At 45.9% G+C, this 18,908-nt stretch overlaps 1 protein-coding gene across 2 annotated transcripts in view; it reads left to right on the top strand.

Annotated features, from left to right (window-relative positions):
- The first annotated feature begins 14,563 nt into the window (after positions 1–14,563).
- Positions 14,564–18,908, top strand: part of BPIFB2 (BPI fold containing family B member 2) — a 36,609-nt gene continuing 32,264 nt past the window's right edge. Inside the window, exons 1-2 of one of the 2 annotated variants that reach the window (XM_044299372.1) lie at positions 14,564–14,622; positions 16,085–16,221. In XM_044299372.1, coding sequence (XP_044155307.1) covers positions 16,116–16,221 — 106 coding nt within the window. In that variant the 5' untranslated portion in view covers positions 14,564–14,622; positions 16,085–16,115. The remainder of the gene's footprint in view (positions 14,623–16,084; positions 16,222–18,908) is intronic. The other variant, XM_044299373.1, reaches the window with a different exon arrangement.

An 18,908-nucleotide genomic window follows, 5' to 3' on the forward strand; every position in this document is an offset into this window, starting at 1 on the left:
AGGAGGTGTGATGGTGTGGGGGTGCTTTGCTGGTGACACTGTTGGGGATTTATTCAAAATTGAAGGCATACTGAACCAGCATGGCTACCACAGCATATTACAGCGGCATGCTATTCCATCCGGTTTGCGTTTAGTTGGACCATCATTTATTTTTCAACAGGACAATGACCCCAAACACACCTCCAGGCTGTGTAAGGGCAATTTGACTATGAAGGAGAGTTATGGGGTTTTGCGCCAGATGACCTGGCCTCCACAGTCACCGGACCTGAACCCAATCGAGATGGTTTGGGGTGAGCTGGACCGCAGAGTGAAGGCAAAAGGGCCAACAAGTGCTAAGCATCTCTGGGAACTCCTTCACGACTGTTGGAAGACCATTTCAGGTGACTACCTCTTGAAGCTCATCAAGAGAATGCCAAGAGTGTGCAAAGCAGTAATCAAAGCAAAAGGTGGCTACTTTGAAGAACCTAGAATCTGACATATTTTCAGATGTTTCACACTTTTTTGTTATGTATATAATTCCACATGTGTTAATTCATAGTTTTGATGCCTTCAGTGTGAATCTACAATTTTCATAGTCATGAAAATAAAGAAAACTCTTTGAATGAGAAGGTGTTCTCCAAACTTTTGGTCTGTACTGTATATTTAAATTAAATTTAGCCTCTATTTCTAAAAAGTTTTTGTGAGTTCAAATCCTGGCAGAAACTTTTCAGAAATAGAGGCTAAATTAGATTTAAATACACTGACTCAAGCATCACACTCGAGCACACCCGGTATTCGGCCGAGCATCGCGATGCTCAAGCCGAACTGGTGTTCAGCCGAGCATACTAGCTCAACACTAATCATCCAGCATGTAGTTTGCTATTTCTACCCCTTGGTCATGGCCAGGCTAAGGGAGTACAGCTAAAATGTATCTACAGCAGCCAAGCACCAGACAGTGAGTCTATGTCTAAATATGAAGCAAGCCTAGTGAGGGTTACAGCTGAATCTAGCCTATGGACCTCATCAGCACAATTGCCTGAGAGCAAATTTCCAAGTGCCGGGACACGAATGGATAATTATTGCGCAGAATTGTCCTGATTCACTAGAAGCCCTCCGGGATATAGTGGTGTGAGGAATATGGATTATCATTTATTGGCAGCCCTGATTGTCATTTGATTCACCTTTTGGCATGTACACGGTGTACCTGCAAAATAAGTTCTCACCCTCTAGCCATCTGATGTCAGCTAGCAAGGGAGGAAGCCCCAGGGGTCCAGGCTTCAAGGAGGCCCCAGGATGATAAAGTCACACCTCAACCAGACAGGTTGGAGGGAAGCTAACCCTGCAGGAAAAACCCCCAGCAGGGGATCTCAGCCCTTGCCCAGAATCAATGATACCTCCCAGACATGTTGGTACCTACATTTCATAAGAAATTATGAATCGTCTGTCCATCCCAGGCAAAATTCGGTTATCTTTTTGCGATCCTGGGGCAAAGCCGAACATCCACGTGGGCCTGCCTTTATGCTAGGATTCCCAGGAGGGGATATATACATATCTCCCTACAGAAAACAAATATTGGTACCATGCGTGGACTCTAATTGTAGCCGGAACCCAGGCAGATCAATTGGGCCCGGAACTATCTTCCTGCAACATTCTGGTCTGGGGCTATGAGCCCTAAGGGGTTTTATGGGTCATTTGCTGCCAGCACCAGAGAAGGAGGGGTGGACCCTACCCATAGGTGGGGAGGGGAGCAGCCAGCTACAGGTCATAAGCCCATGCAAGCCAGAGGGTGGTGTCTTTTCTGAAGGGGGTTACATTGTGCCAATGTGTTTGGAGAGACCGGGAACCAGCTGACATCACTGCCCCCGCATGACTGCAGCCAAGGACTATTCCACCCTTATCAACCTAAGGAACTTTCATCTACCCGGTGACTGACTTTTACTCGGCTTAACCCTGTTTGTACTATATCACCTGTATCTGTAACCTCAGACCGCTGTATATATTCTCTGTGTATATTGTGTTATATCTAGTGTGTCCTTAAGGCGATTAAATATATAATTTAATCTTGTGCTTTCTTGTATCTCGATCACGTATCCCCACGTCCGTGTTTCGGCCTAGTTATATGCTACCGCGGGTTGGTCTCTCACCCTATATAATCCCGTTAGCGGACCGGGCTTATAACAAATGAGAAGCTGGTGGCAGATTTCCCGGGCTGAGAAGGCGCTGTTTCGCTGCGGCAGTGAAAAGGCTCTCTCAGCTTGTTGCCTCTCTGTGCCCACGTGGACAGGAGGTGCCTGTGTGAACTGTACAAAGCTGACCTTACCTGCTCCTCTGAAGGGCGTGACATCACGCTTCGGTAACCCGTGATCATACTGCGTCTCTTGAGCTCGACGTAGATGACGTCAAGCGGGCACGAGGAGTGGTATTTGTCACATATTTGTGGCAGCAAAGTTGGATTGAGATGAGTGTGAGACCCATACTCCCAGACACTAAAGACTACCAGCAGTAGCTCTTGCCGCTGGAGTCTTAAGATCAGCTCAACACTAGACAGTCTGAGTGCAAATACAATAAGGTGTGTGTGCATCAGGAGTCAGTGACCATCCAAGGAGCCAGTTGCCGGAGGTGAGGTCCGTGGTGGGCCTCACTCCACCTGCCCATCCCCCTAGCCTGGCAGGCTTGGCTGCTCTTCTACAAGCTGCCCTGGACTGTCTCCAGGCCGGAGACCAGGCAGGCTCTGAGCTCCTCCTGGCGACTGCAGAACGTCAGGAGAAAGCAGAAGCTGCAGAGCGAGAACATCGCAAGCAAGCAGAGGCTGCAGAAAGTCAGGAGCAAGTAGCAGCTGCAGAACGTTGTGAGCATGCAGAGCGTGAGCACCAGCTACAAGCGCTCCAGCTGAAGCTCCAATTCCAGCAGCCCTCCCGAGCCAGATGTGAGTCTCCAGAGGTCCGGATTCCCAAACTGCGGGCGGAGGACTTTCCCCTACTGGACAAGGATGGGGACCAGGACACCTTTTTGTTGGCATTTGAGACGGCCTGCCATCAGCACCAGCTGCCAGAGGACCAGTGAGTCAGATTCCTCATGCCACGTCTCAGGGGAAAAGCCCTTGAATTATTGGGGTACCTGCCCAGTGAGACCAACCTGAGCTACGAGAAAATTAAATAGGCTCTGGTCCGGCAGTACAATTTAACCCCTGAGTCGTTCCGGCAAAGGCTCAGGAATTTGCAGCGGGGTTCCACCCAGAGCTGGGTCGATCAAATGCAGGCCTTGCTGAGAGCGGGCGACCAATGGACCACAGGATTGGAGCTCACCACCGCCCAGCAGCTGAAGGAGCTCATCGCCACAGAACAGTTCTTGTGGAATTGCCCGGAGGACCTTCAGCAGCACCTCCGTGACAGGAAGTCAAAGCGGGCCTCCGCAACAGCAGCCCTGGCTGATGAATACACCAACAACAGAACTTCAGAGGCCCGGAAACCTGTCGGCTGGAGAGGGGGTAAAACGCACGCTGCATCTGCTACACCTGCCCCTAGGCCCAAGTGGGCACCAGCCCCAACTACTCTTTCCAAGTCAGTGGGGGAACCCTAACTTTGCCACCTGAGTAAACAGCCAGGAAACTTCAAGGCCACGTGTCCCCAGTGCCGGAGGGGCCCGTCCCAGTCATCAACCCGAAAACTGTCCACTGTGTTGTTTGTGGGTGGGGGTGGTGGGAGGTCCCTTGACAATCTTCAACCGGTTACCGTGGGCCAGCCTGTGGCCATGGGACTTAGAGACACCGGCGCTGAGATGACACTGGTACAGCCTGAACTGGTGGCACCACATGATTTACTGCCCGGGAGATCCCTTATTGTCTCCGTCACCAAGGTCTATTTGGACTGGGGTACTGGTCGAGGAGTAAGGGAGGTGGGGGTATCTGCAAATATCCCCGCCAGTGTTTTGCTGGGGACAGATCTGGGGCGGCTTGTGTCTAAGTACGTGACTGCTGACACCCCGAGGTCCGATCCTCCAGAATGTGATGTCATGTCCACCCCTGTTGATACTGGTATTGTTCATAACATGCCTGTTGATGGGGATGTGGGGATGGGGATGTAATGTGTGCCTCTCCCCTCAAGGGGGAGGGGGTCATTCATGCCAGCTGTGCTGAGGCCCCAGGGTGTGGCCAGCAAGCATGCTGGGACCTGTTGTCCTCAGGTGTGGCTACTGAGGGGACAAGCAGGGGTTAAACAGCTGCGGGGGAGGAGGATGAAAATGCGGTCAGGGCTGTCCCAGGAGAAGTAGGGCTGCCAGGTGAAGCCTCAGTGCAGGGTTCCTCCACCACTGGGATGTCACAGGACCATGTTAGTTCGTCTGGGGAAGCAGGCACTACCAGTGGTGGCAGCGGGCATAGCTGCTGTCACGCGCAGTGGGAGTGCTGGGGCCCTAGGGGCCCCTCAGGTGTCTGATGGCTTTCCCCCTTCCGACCAAGTGGCTGCCGAGTCAGATGGAGGCCTAGAGACAGTCTTGTCTATTCTGACCACGTCCGGTCAGGGGTTTCAGGTGGTGTTAGTGGCTAACGCCAGCCTGGACGCTCCCAAGGAGCAGGCGGCACAGCCTCCCTTGGACTCAGACCTCGAGCGGGTGGTCTGGGACCAATGACGGCTGTACCGGGTCACAGTCCAGCAGGACTCACCGGAGGAGTGGCCTAGGGACCAACAGTTAGTAGAGCTGACAGGGGACATGGCAGTCTCATCTATTCTGACCACGTCCCACCGGGGGTTTCAGGTGGCATTAGGGGCTAGCGCCAGCTTGAAAGCTCTCACGGAGCAGGTGGCATGGCCTCCCTTGGACTCAGACCTCCAGAGGGCGGTCTGGGACCAAAGACGGTTGTGCCTGGAAATGGTCCAGCAGGGCTAGGGACCGACAATATATAGTACCCTATCCATTAAAGGTGGAATTTTTGTGGGTTATGCATGAGATTCCGGTGACCAGATACTCAGGGCCGCTAAGACAGAGGCCTAGACGGGAGACGTAGCCACCCCTGGGGTGTCGGTCATCGAGTGTGTCATGCACTTCCAGGAAAAGGCGCAGGCCTTGTCGTGGTTGGTGCATGACAGTATGGGGCAGTATGGGGCAGGCCCAGACTGACCAGAAGTGGGGGTTCAACCAGGAGGCTTGTGAGAGGACCTAGCGTGGATACTGGTCAGCTAGCGTGGGTCAGCTAGCGTGGATACTGGTTCCTGTACCTCAGGACAAGCTTCAGGCGGCCTGGGAAGGCCCGAACCTTGTACACCAGCGGTTTAATGCCAGGATGTAGCTGGTCACCCTGGACTACACCAGGGGAAGGCAGAATGCAGATCTGCCAGGCAGGCTTGACCATTACGCCAGGAAAGTGCCAGCTGGGCATAAGTGAGGGGCCCCTAGCAGGTGGGGAAGCATTGGAACCGGAGCCCGGGAGAGTGGATGCCAGCACATCCTGGTTCACCCTCCAGGACAAGAACCAGGTGATGTCTTTCCTGGGAACCGCCGGGTACTATAGGGGCTTCGCGCCCCACTATAGTAGCCTGGCGAGGCCCCTGACGGACAAATGGAGCAGAACTTTTGGCTCAATTTGTGCAAACACCTGCCATAAATGCTGTGTACTACATTTACTAGGTCATTTAGAAACCTTTTGTGGCTCACTAGACTAAGGCTCAAAGCTAAAGTGGGCGTTTGCTAGTGGGAAGGTGCATTGCTTAAAATGCTATACCATGTGCCAAAATCATGCCGCAAAATAAGCCAACCAGTAAGTAACATAAGGTTAGATAAAGTATATTCTAAGAAGATGCATCAAATGTATCATACAGCATGTTCCATGTGATAAATCTGGCACATGTTTAGCAGTCTAGTCTTCACACTGTCTAAATATTAGCTAGGATTAGTGAATCTTCCCCAGTATGTTTTGGATTTCTGACCATTTTCTGTTTTGTCAGTACTTCAGTTTGACGGAACCAATGTTTATTTGAGGAACAGCTTCACATTATAATACTATTTAATCAATAAACAGAAGGAATTTACTTTTGGTGTAGATAAGTATTAAATTATAATGCTTCCAAAGCCTAAACCCTGGATTAACAGGGTGGTATACTTTTGATACAATGCATTTAATAAGAAGCGGAAGTTCCCTAGCCTCAGTGCAAATTCTGTAAGACGATTCCCAACTATAACAAGTCATAAATAGTAGTGTCCTTGTATGGGAAAGATAGACCTGCTGGGACCTCTCAGGAATTGGAGCTCGGCCTATATGTGACCACCTACTTTATAGTTCATGTAAATCAGTCCTAATTTTGAAAAAGTGAAATTCAATTTAGGCTGGGTTCATGTTGTGTTTATGAACTATGGGGGTCATTTACGAGCAGACATATGGCACTTTTTCGCATACATCAGTCTCAGATTGCGGCACATAGGTTATTTGCACTGCAATCTGTGACTTTTTCCTCTTTTTGCTGTCGCTCATGCCAGGTCTAAAAATAAGGGGCAAGGCATGGAAAATTGTGGCCTAAATCTTCTCATTTATCATTTTCTGTTTTAGGTGTAGAAAATGGTCTAAATCTACACCAGCAAGGGAGGTGGTATAGATTTAGACAAGTGTAAAGTCCGCATAAGTTATGTAGAAGCCGGCACAGATGAACCACCAGCGAAGGAGGGATGAAGTCCGGGGTCTAAATAGCCAGTCTTCAGAAATGTCCCCCTATGTTTCTTGGACATACATTGAAAATATCCATAGGCCCATATTTACTTGATGTATTTCAAAAGTATATTATGAACAATATGTATCCCATACCTTTTTTTTCTTTGCGGCGTTACATACAGTAGAATAATGTAGTAGACTATGCAGTGGGAGCCATTAAAAAATTGTATACTGTAGTTTACAATGACAACATTATCTTGGAGCTTTAGTAAAAATGTATCTGCACAAGTAACCAGAACATATAAAGTCCTGTACTAAACATCAGTACAAAAAGACTGTAACTTCACACTGGAGACTATTCAAAGTTTAACTGGGCAGTCAACCTCCATTAGTATATGTTTAGCACTTATGGGAAGTCCCAAATTATTATCAGAGTTGCTAATTGCGGATCCATCAAATAATCAATGTGAAACCAACATAATGAGGCAGTGCAGGTGGCCACTAGTGATGTCCCGAACTATTTGCCGGCGAATAGTTCCCGGCGAACATAGCTTGTTCGCGTTCGCCGGCTGCGGGCGAACATATGCGATGTTCGGTCCGCCCCCTATACATCATCATTGAGTAAACTTTGACCCTCTACCTCACAGTCAGCAGACACATTCCAGCCAATCAGCAGCAGACCCTCCCACCTCCGGGACAGCATCCATTTTAGATTCATTCGGAAGCTGCATTCACAGAGAGAGGAGGGACAGTATTGCTGCTGCTGATTCAATAGGGAAAGCGTTAGCTAGGGCAGTGTTCTGTGTCCACAGACTCATCTGCTGTAAGGACAGCGTCCTGACAGCACCCCAAAAAGCCCTATTTTTTAAATATATATATATATACATATTGCAGTTGCCTGGCTGCCCGTGTGTGAGAGGCTGCAGGCTCAGTCACAGACAGTTCTGTGTGCACACCATTCATACAGGGTGTGACAGAAAATACCTTGCAGATAAAAATAAATTCTATTTAATATTTTTCTGTGACATAATCACATTTGCAAGCCCGTGTGTGTCAGGCCCACACATACTGTATACTGCTAGTGGCTAGGCCTGCACTCATACCGTTACAGGGTGTCATTCACTCAAATACCTTGCAGAAAAAGAAAAATTATATTTAAAATTTTCTGTGATATAATCACATTTGCAAGCCCGTGTGTGTCAGGCCCACACATACTGTATTGTGGCCACTGGCTAGTGGCTAGGCCTGCACTCATACCGTTACAGGGTGTCATTCACTCAAATACCTTGCAGATAAAAAAAATTCTATTGAAAATTTTCTGTGATATAATCACATTTGCAAGCCCGTGTGTGTCAGGCCCACACAGACTGTACTGTGCCCACTGCCCACCACTTATATAGGATGGCACAGTACCTTGCATGCATAGTAACACTTATCTAATAAAAAATGACAGGCAGAGGCAGGCCACGCCGCAGGGCCGTCGTGTTCGTGGTGCTGTGATTTCCACTGGCCCTGGAATAATGCCCAGTGTTCAGAGGCCACGTACCCTGAACCCAAAAAATTCTGAGAAAATAGTTGACTGGCTTACACAGGACACCCAATCTTCAACAGCTTCCGCTAAGAACCTTGTCGCACCATCCTCCTCCAGCTCAGCTTTGGTCACCTGCTCTCAAGTTACCAGTCTCCCGCCCGCCGCCACCACCACCACTACCACCATAGCCACCACAGCAGCTTCACTTGATCCCTCAGAGGAGTTATTTACACATCAGTTGGATGAAATTAGTGATGCACAACCATTATTGCCAGGGGATGTAGATAACAGGGATATGTCTCAGTCAGGCAGGATTACACACATTGACGTACAGTGTGATGATGATGATGATGTTGTACCCGCTGCTGCTTCCTTTGCTGAGGTGTCAGATACAAGTGAAGTGGTTGATGATGACGATGTGTCCGTGGATGCCACGTGGGTGCCTGCTCGAAGAGAAGAAGAAGAGGGGGAAAGTTCAGAAGGGGAGACAGAGAGATGGAGGAGACGATTTGGAAGCAGGGGAAGGTCGTCGCAAGGAGCTAGTGGCACAGTCAGACAGCATGTATCGGCACCCGGGGTCAGCCAGACAGCACGCCAATCAACGCATGCTGTTGCCACCACCAGAATGCCGTCATTGCAAAGCTCAGCAGTGTGGCATTTTTTTGTGTGTCTGCCTCTGACAACAGCGATGCCATTTGCAACCTGTGCGAAAAGAAACTGAGTCGTGGGAAATCCAACACCCACCTAGGTACAACTGCTTTGCGAAGGCACATGATCGCACATCACAAACGCCTATGGGATCAACACATGATGACGAATAGAAGCAGCACACAAGTTCAAAGCCACCATCCTCCTCTTGGTCCAGCATCTTCAGCCACGTCAACCACTGCTGTCCTCCTTGCCCCCTCTCAACCACTCGCCACTCCGCCTCTCACCTTCAGCAGTTCCATCTCATCTGCCCACAGTCAGGTGTCTGTAAAGGAAATGTTTGAGCGTAAGAAGCCAATGTCACAGAGTCACCCCCTTGCCCGGCGTCTTAGCCCACCAGCTTTTACCATACCAGCTGGTGGAGTCTGAGGCCTTCAAAAAATTTGTCGCTATTGGGACACCACAGTGGAAGGTACCCGGACAATTTTTTTTTTCTAATAAGGCAATCCCAAACCTCTACTCAGTGATTGAAAAGGAAGTCATGGCATCTCTGGCAAACAGTGTTGGGGCAAGGGTCCATCTGACCACTGATACCTGGTCTGCAAAGCACGGTCAGGGCAGGTATATCACCTACACTACGCATTGGGTCAATCTGCTGACGGCTGCCAAGCATGGAATGCGTGGCTCTGCAGCGGAGTTGGTGACGCCCCCACGACTTGCAGGCAGGCCTACTGCCACCTCCTCTACTCCTCATACTCCATCCTCTTCCATAACCTCCTCGGCTAAGTCCTCTTCTGCTGCGGCGTCTGGCTGCACATCAACTGAATCCCCCCAGATCCCCAGGGGCTATTCCACATCCCGGATACGACATTGTCACACTGTCTTAGGGTTGACTTGCCTGAAAGCAGAGAGCCACACCGGACCAATACTCCTGTCCGCCCTGAACGCACAGGTGGATCAGTTGCTGACCCCGCACCAACTGGAGATCGGCAAAGTGGTGTGTGACAATGGAAGCAATTTGTTGGCGGCATTGAATTTGGGCAAGTTGTCACATGTGCCGTGCATGGCACATGTGTTGAATCTCATCGTACAACGCTTTGTGTCCTAAGTACCCAGGCTTACAGGACGTCCTCAAGCAGGCCAGGAAGGTATGTGGCCATTTCAGGCATTCCTACACGGCCATGGCGCACTTTTCAGACATTCAGCGCCGAAACAACATGCCAGTGAGGCGCTTGATTTGCGACAGCCCGACACGTTGGAATTCAACACTCCTAATGTTCGACCGCCTGCTCCAACAAGAAAAAGCCAACAATGAGTATTTGTATGACCGGGGTGCTAGGACAGCCTCAGCGGAGCTGGGAATTTTTTTGCCACGTACGCTCATGCGCAATGCCTGTAGGCTCATGCGTCCTTTTGAGGAGGTGACAAACCTAGTCAGTCGCACCGAAGGCACCATCAGCAACCTCATCCCATTTGTTTTCTTCCTGGAGCGTGCCCTGTGAAGAGTGCTGGATCAGGCTGTAGATGAGCGGGAAGAGGAAGAGTTGTGGTCACCATCACCACCAGAAACAGCCTTGTCATCATCGCTTGCCGGACCTGCGGCAACGCTGCAAGAGGAGTATGAGGAAGAGGAGTCAGAGGAGGAATGTGGCTTTGAGGAGGAGGAAGACCAACCACAGCAGGCATCCCATGGTGCTCGTTGTTGTCACCTATCTGGGACCCGTGGTGTTGTACGTGGCTGGGGGGAAGAACAGACCGTCAATGACATCAGTGAGGAGGAGGAACGGGAAATGAGTAGCTCGGCATCCAACCTTGTGCAAATGGGGTCTTTCATGCTGTTATGTCTGTAGAGGGACCCTCGTATAAAAAGGATGAAGGAGAACGACCTGTACTGGGTGGCCACGCTACTATACCCCCGGTATAAGCAGAAAGTGGCGGAAATGTTACCAAATTACCGGAAGTCAGAAAGGATGCAGCAGTTCAAAACCAAACTAAAAATATGCTTTACACAGCTTATAAGGGGGATGTCACAGCACAACGGGAATCTAACTGGGGAAGAGGGGAAAGTAATCCTCCTCCTACCATGACCACGGCGGCAAGGACAGGACGCTTTACAGATGTGTTGTTGATGGAGGACATGCAGAGCTTTTTCAGTCCTACACATCTCCACAGCCCTTCGGGATCCAGCCTTAGAGAACGACTCGACCGACAGGTGGCAGACTACCTCGCCTTAACTGCAGATATCGACACTCTGAGGAGCGATTAACCCCTTGACTACTGGGTGTGCAGGCTTGACCTGTGGCATGAGCTATCCCAGTTTGCGATAGAACTTCTGGCCTGCCCCGCTTCAAGTGTCCTGTCAGAAAGGACCTTCAGTGCAGCAGGAGGCATTGTCACTGACAAAAGAAGTCGCCTTGGTCAAAAAAGTGTTGATTACCTCTCCTTCATTAAGATGAATGAGGCATGGATCCCGAAGAGACTGACAGTAGGGGATACGTTTAAAAATGATCCCCACGCTGCTGTATTTAATGTCTGCATACCGGATGACTTTCGTGAATTCTCCACCACCAACTAGGGTTCAAGCCGCAATGTTTTAGTCACCTTTCTGCCTTGAAAACATACATTTTTCCGGCCGCTGCTACAACAGCGGCTGCAACAATAACATTGTTTTTCAGGCATGTGTACATGCCTAATTTTTCTGGCCTCTGGTGCTGCACTGTGGCTGCAAAAACAAAACAAAAAAAAAGGCACATACAAGTGTCAATTCCCCTTTCGTGATCGTTACCTTGTTGTGGTGAAGGGGCTTGCGTATCACAATGACCCCGTTCGAAAAATCCATTTAATAAATGGACCCCAGATTGGGGACGTAACAGGGATTAAACTGATGAGAAGTGAGAACTATAGAAAATAGCATTCATATCGGGTGGGACAGTAAATTGCATGGCACAGACGCAGTGATCGTGGATTCAAACAAAGGGGAGGGAGCCAGCGTTTTTTTAACAATCTCCCCGTTCGAAAAATCAATTCAATTCACCTTTCCGGGACCATTGGTGTTGTACGTGGCTGGGTGGAGGAAGAAACCTTCAATGACATCAACGGGATATGGCTAGCTTGGTATCCAACCTTGTGCAAATGGGAAGTTTGCGGTTGGGCAAATGGACTGTTTGCGGTGCATTAAAAGGGGAGTTTGGTCTGTCAATGTCTGTGAAGCGGGCGTAACCCTTACACTACCTGATCGATACAACATCATACCTGATCGTATACACACACTGGATGTTTTAAACCATGTTGTTGAAAAAAAATTGGATTGTTAGGTGATTTATGCCCTTTATGGATTAAAATCCAACTCTGCGTCAACTATGTAATTTTCCATGGGAGTTTTGCCATGGATCCCCCTCCGGCATGCCACAGTCCAGGTGTTAGTCCCCTTGAAACAACTTTTCCATCACTATTGTGGCCATAAAGAGTCCCTGTGGGTTTTAAAATTCGCCTGCCTATAGAAGTCAATGGCGGTTCGCCCGTTCGCGAACATTTGTAGAAATTCGCGTTCGCCGCTCGCGAACTGAAAATTTTATGTTCGCGACATCTCTAGTGGCCACCATCTCAGGCTGTGTATTGGGCACAACAACTAGAATGCATATGGAATTTGCCTGGTGTTTGACAGTGAAAGCAACAATGGCTACTAAGTGACCTCAAATATAGACTAAGTGTGGCTACGTCTATATCTGCAGTAAAGGTGGTTTGTTCCAGCAGAGTATCAAATTTACCATATCAAGGCATGGCTGGATACCAACACATTGCTTGGTACCACTGGATCCCCATTGACTATAATGGGATCCAGCGGGGATCCGGCAGCTTTCTGGCATAAATGCCGGCTTTTGGCCAGACAAATACAATTGCATGAGGCTTTACCCTAAGTTCCTACGTTCCTACGCGCCGTAAAACGCTCAACAAGGAGAAACCAATGCTTCTCTATGGGAATGGTTCTCACCTGGGCGTTTTACAGCATGTACGATCGCGCTGTAAAACGCCCGACGCTCCAAAAAGTTCTTGTGCTTCTTTGGGGCGTTTTGTTGCACGTTCCCGTACATAGACTTTCGGGAACGTGCGACAATGGGCGTTTGCTTGGCTCTGTATGCGCGATTGCAAACACCCGTACAATCGCGCATACAGAGCGCTCCTTTCGGAACGCTCAGGTGTGAACCCAGGGTTATTTGTCAGGCAAAAAGCTGGCATTTAAGCCAGAAAGTCGGATACCATTATAGTCAATAGGAATCCAGTAGTGCCAGGTAGTATCCAGCTATGTTGGCTACGGTAACTCTAATAATTAGTTCCTTTGCTGGAATAAACTAACGAATTACCTTTAGCCCAGATGTTAATCTACCCTTTTTTCCAGTTGTAAATTTCCCTCCCCTCAAGGTTAAAAATAAATGTAAGTTTTATGTGATGACACATGTCTAAAATCTTTGTTTTCGTGCATGGTTGAGTGGAAAAAAAGCCAAGTGGCGGAACTATTCAAACATAGGAACTAGGGTGCAGAAAAATTGGAGCAAGTGCTCCAGACTGATGAGTCAAAATTTTAATTATTTGTCGGTAGCAGAAGACAGTTTGTTCACCAAAGGGCTGAAGAGTGGTACAATAATGAGTGTCTACAGGCAACAGTGAAGCATGGGGATGGCCCTTTCAACTTTGAGGCTACATTTTAGCAAACAGAGTTGGGAATTTTATCAGGATTAATGGTGTCCTCAATGCTGAGAACTACAGGCAGATATCATCAGGTCTGTTGTGGATTACATGAAGGGACAGAAAGATTTGAGCAAGTCTACAACCAGAGAAGATCTGTGGTTAGATCTACAAGATGTTTGGAACAACCTCCATGCCGAGTTCCTTCAAAAAAATTCTGCAAGTATACTGTACCTAGAAGAACTAATGTTGTTTTGAAGGCAAAGGGTGGTCCCACCAAATATAGATTTCATTATAAATTATTTCTCTATGGATTTTGTTCATTCACTTTGCATGTTGTTCATCGATGATAATAAACTATGAACACTTCTATTTTTGAAACAATTCTTACTTTGCAGCAAGTCTTCCACTCTTGCATAATTATTTTACACAATATTGTAGATATTTAGCTAGAAGTCAAAGCCAGTGGTTGATCCTTCTAAACTCAAGTCTATGTGATAATAAATTAAAGCCAACATGGAAACCAAGATTAGAATCTGGGCCCAGATTATGTGAGTCATGGATACCTATCGAAGCTCAGTGGTAAAACAGGATGGAAAATTTGTATGCTCTCAACCATGATGTTTATTACAGCAAATTTCAAAAACTCTAAACTTTGGAGACAAGTATCGCGTGGTAAAAAAGTTCAAATCGGCAATCTTGTGTGAAACCCAATATAGGGGTCAGCATGAATGGGACTATTATAGTCCAAGACCACAAGAAGCTCATCGATTGGGCCAAAGCCCTGATGATGTACTGCCCCCTAGTGACACATCATTTAATAGTTCATGATAAAAGTAGCCAGGGGGTCAGACTAAAATGTAAACTCTGGACAACAGTGATCCCTATAGAGTCTGCAATGTTACAAAGTGTATCACAGATTTTAGATGTTATGAGAAAAATTAAGTTGGCATCAATTTTATTTGCATGTACTAAACATATATTCAATGTTTACAAAGTTACACCCATCTAAAATCCTTCTTTTGTAAGTAGCTTTTTACATATTTGCTTCCTTTGTCAACACACTTCATGCTGCTTATAAAATCCCACTCTGTCAATTTAGTCTTCAGAACTGAAGGAAGGTTCCGAATAGCCATAGACACAGGTAAGAATCCTAGAGGTTGGATATTTAACTTTTTTCTTAAAATAGGAAAAAAAAAAAACATATAGGGGAAGATTTGTCTTAAGGAACATTTTTTAAGTGAACTTTGCTGAAATATGCATTGCAATAATTTGCGCCAAATTTATCAAACTTCACACATGGTAGTTTGACTAATTTGGCTCATCTTTTAAAAGAACATAGTTGAGAGAGATGCATCCAGTTTTTCTGATGCCCCTTCTACGGTAGCTTTTTTTTTGTAAAAAAAAAAAGGGCACATTTGATAAAACTACCAAACTTGCCTAACCACATAAACTTTTCAGTTCACTTTCCAAAAGCGTTTAGAGCAGTGTAAAATCACGAAGCTTCAAATTTTCGGCACTAAAACAGAAAACTGATGTACATAACTTGCTACTCTTTCGTCCATGCAATAATTTAACATTAGCAAAAAAAATATTTAAAGGGGTTGCCTATGTTTTTTTTTACTAAAGTGCTGGAGACCATGTAAAATACTGAAAAAAAAACAAAACTTTCCTTCCCTTTCTGATCTTACCTGGGCTGCAGCCAGTCATGTATTGTTTGGTTGCATTGGTGACACTCCGTATATGAGATATCATCCCTGCAGCCAATTAATATGTCACTGGCTGCAGCCTGGGGAAGATGACATAGGTGTGGTACTGGTTCAGAGTGGATGCAAGAGGGGAAGGATTTTTTTTTTTACATTATTTTACTCAAATAATCACTTTATGGGCTCATGCACACAAACGTATTTTATTTCCGTGTCCGTTACATTTTTTTTTGCTGACCATAAAACTATTTATTTCAATGGGTCAGCAAAAACAAATGGAAGTAACTCTGTGTGCATTTCGTTTATGTATGTCCGTTCCACAAAAGAATAGAACATGTCCTATTATTGTCTGCATTATGGACAAGGATAGGACTGTTCTATTAGGGGCCAACTGTTCCGTTCTACAAAATACAGAATACATGCAGACATCATCCATGTTTTGCGGAGCACAAAAAATACACGGTCGTGTGCATGAGCCCTAATAGAGATTGAAAGTGTTTGGGTGACCATCTGTGCATGAAGCTCATGGGGAGTGGGGGGGTGGCGAGCTCTTGCAATAGCAGTCACACCTCTATCAAGAAGATCAGAGAGCTGATAGAAAGGTTAGCTTCTTCTGTGGAGGGCTCAGGGCAGAGGAAATATGTGGCTAGCTGCACCTATGGCGTCTCTGCTATTGTCAGCTGGCCTGCATGTAGAAAAGGGCTTGGGGGGTACAATCTCTCCTTTGGGAAAAAGCGCCTTAAGCGGCTTGAAGAGACTTATGGGCCATACATGTTCCTCTGGAATTCTGGTGGCATTAGAGACAGAGCTTGAAACGAGCTTGTTGCACCATGGAAAACAAATAAACTCAATGAAAGTGTCTCAGGCTGACATTACCCTGCTGAATAACTATATCTTCAGTTCTTGTTAAGGAGACCTCCCAGAAGACAACATGAAGCTGCTATTTATATCGGCGCTGTTGATCGCATGGATTCCTCCAATGAGAAGTACACCTTGTAAAACGGTCGTCCGCATAAAGCAAGAAGCCATGGAGTATGGTGTGTACTAGAACTAACTAATCTGTACAATACAACTGCAGCAATGTGACCGTGAACCAGGGCGAGATTTATAAACTGTCAAAAAGAAGACGATCCTTTGCTGCCTGTAGCCACCAGTCACAGCACAGCTTTCATTTTGTTTGCTGCACTTGAAAAATAAAAGATGTGAGGTGATTGGTTGCTTTTAAACAATTTCACAAATCTGCCCGTTATGTCTGCCAAATGTATATTATCTAGGAGTCCACACAGGACGTCAAATATTAGTGTTGTGTAGCAGCTTTTAGTAGCATTTTTCTTCTTAAAGTAGTAGAACCATATTCCTCAGGTACCCAGGTACAATATTTCTGAAGTGATTCCCAAAGATAATGTTATTAGTGTTACTGCAGGAAACAGGATCAAAGAGGTTGTACAGAATAAAAAAAAAGTCTGCATTCTTTCAAAAACAAATAGTTTTGTCCCCCCTAAAATGGCAGCTAAACGTGTTACAAATGGAAAGTAAGAAGCCCGGGAACGTCGGATTACCCATAATGCTGTGCAGACCAATCAACAGTCTCTGCAATTTCACTGTGAGCTGAGAATAGGGTGAGACTTTTTTAAGTGCTATGGACAATGTTGCGAAAAGCTTTTAATTGTGGAATATTGGATAGGGAGAGTGCAAGACAGTGTAGGTAAATCGTAGGGAGAGTTTTTACACACTTTAGGGAGAGCATAGGGAGACTGCAGGGACAGTGCAGGGACTCTAATCTGAAGCTGAAGGGATCCATAAGAGACAGCGAAGTTTGCATCAATCCCTGTGTAGGGCACAGAGCTATCTACTGTAATTGAACAGTGTCCTCCGTGTTTAATACATAAGCAATTTGGTTCTCAAATTGGGTTGAATAAGCTTTCTAATTTTACTGTTATTGGTGTTTACACCTTGTTAAATAGATAAAAAATTCCATTAGGCCTTGATTTTCAAATTTGAGTAAATAAGCTGTCTAGTTCTACTGTTATTGTGGTGTCCACCTTGTTTAATAGAGAAGCAATTCTATTACACCTTGATTCTCATAGTAGGGTGAATAAGTTGTCTAGTTCTACTTTTATTGGGGTGTCCACCTTGTTGAATAGATAAGCAATTCTATCAGGGCTTGATTCTCAAAGTGGGGTGAATAATCTGTCTAGTTCTACTGTTATTGGGGTGTCCACCTTGTTTAATAGATAAGCAATTCCATTACACCTTGATTCTCAAAATGGGGTGAATAAGCTGTCTAGTTCTACTGTTATTGGGGTGTCCAACTTGTTAAATAGATAAGCAATTGTATTAGGCCTTGATTCTAAAATTGAGGTGAATAAGCTTTCTAATTTTACTGTTATTGGGGTGTCCACCTTGTTTAATAGATAAACAATTCTATTAGGCCTTGATTCTCATAGTAGGGTGAATAAGTTGTCTAGTTCTTCTTTTATTGGGGTGTTCACCTTGTTGAATAGATAAGCAATTCTATTAGGGCTTGATTCTCAAAGTGGGGTGAATAATCTGTCTAGTTCTACTGTTATTGGTGGTGTCCACCTTGTTTAATAGGATAAGCAATTCTATTACACCTTGATTCTCAAAATGGGGTGAATAAGCTGTCTAGTTCTACTGTTATTGGGGTGTCCAACTAGTTGAATAGATAAGCAATTGTATTAGGCCTTGATTCTCAAATTGGGGTGAATAAGCTGTCTAATTTTACAGTTATTGGGGTGTCTACCTTGTTTAATACATAAGCAATTTTATTACACCTTGATTCTAAAATTGAGGTTAATAAGCTTTCTAATTTTACTGTTATTGGGGTGTCCACCTTGTTTACTAGATAAACAATTCTATTAGGCCTTGATTCTCATAGTAGGGTGAATAAGTTGTCTAGTTCTTCTTTTATTGGGGTGTTCACCTTGTTGAATAGATAAGCAATTCTATTAGGGCTTGATTCTCAAAGTGGGGTGAATAATCTGTCTAGTTCTACTGTTATTGGTGGTGTCCACCTTGTTTAATAGGATAAGCAATTCTATTACACCTTGATTCTCAAAATGGGGTGAATAAGCTGTCTAGTTCTACTGTTATTGGGGTGTCCAACTAGTTGAATAGATAAGCAATTGTATTAGGCCTTGATTCTCAAATTGGGGTGAATAAGCTGTCTAATTTTACAGTTATTGGGGTGTCCACCTTGTTTAATACATAAGCAATTTTATTACACCTTGATTCTAAAATTGAGGTTAATAAGCTTTCTAATTTTACTGTTATTGGGGTGTCCACACTGTTTAATAAATAAACAATGCCTAGATTCTGAAATTGGGGTGAATAACCTGTCTTGTTCTACTGTTAGAGTGGTGTCCACCTTGTTTATTACATAAGCAATTTCATTAGGCCTTGATTCTGAAATTGTGGTGAATAAATAATATTGACAGTGAATAACTAATGTTAAATATACAGTTAGTGTTACAGTACAGTATTTCTAACAGTTGCCAGGGCACTCCAAAGGAACAGAAAGTGGCAAAAATGTTGCTGGAGCTGGCAGAAGTAGCAGCAGAAGTAGAAGGGGTGGTAGCAGCAGCATTGAACCATGGTCACTGATAATGAGAAGAACATTCTATCAGCACTGCATCAAGCAGGGCTGACCCATGTCCCCTGAATGGCACACATCTTTAATGTGGTTGTAACCCGATTCCTGAAA

This window comes from Bufo gargarizans, chromosome 6 (genome assembly GCF_014858855.1).
Source record: "Bufo gargarizans isolate SCDJY-AF-19 chromosome 6, ASM1485885v1, whole genome shotgun sequence".
Classification (NCBI taxonomy): domain Eukaryota; kingdom Metazoa; phylum Chordata; class Amphibia; order Anura; family Bufonidae; genus Bufo; species Bufo gargarizans.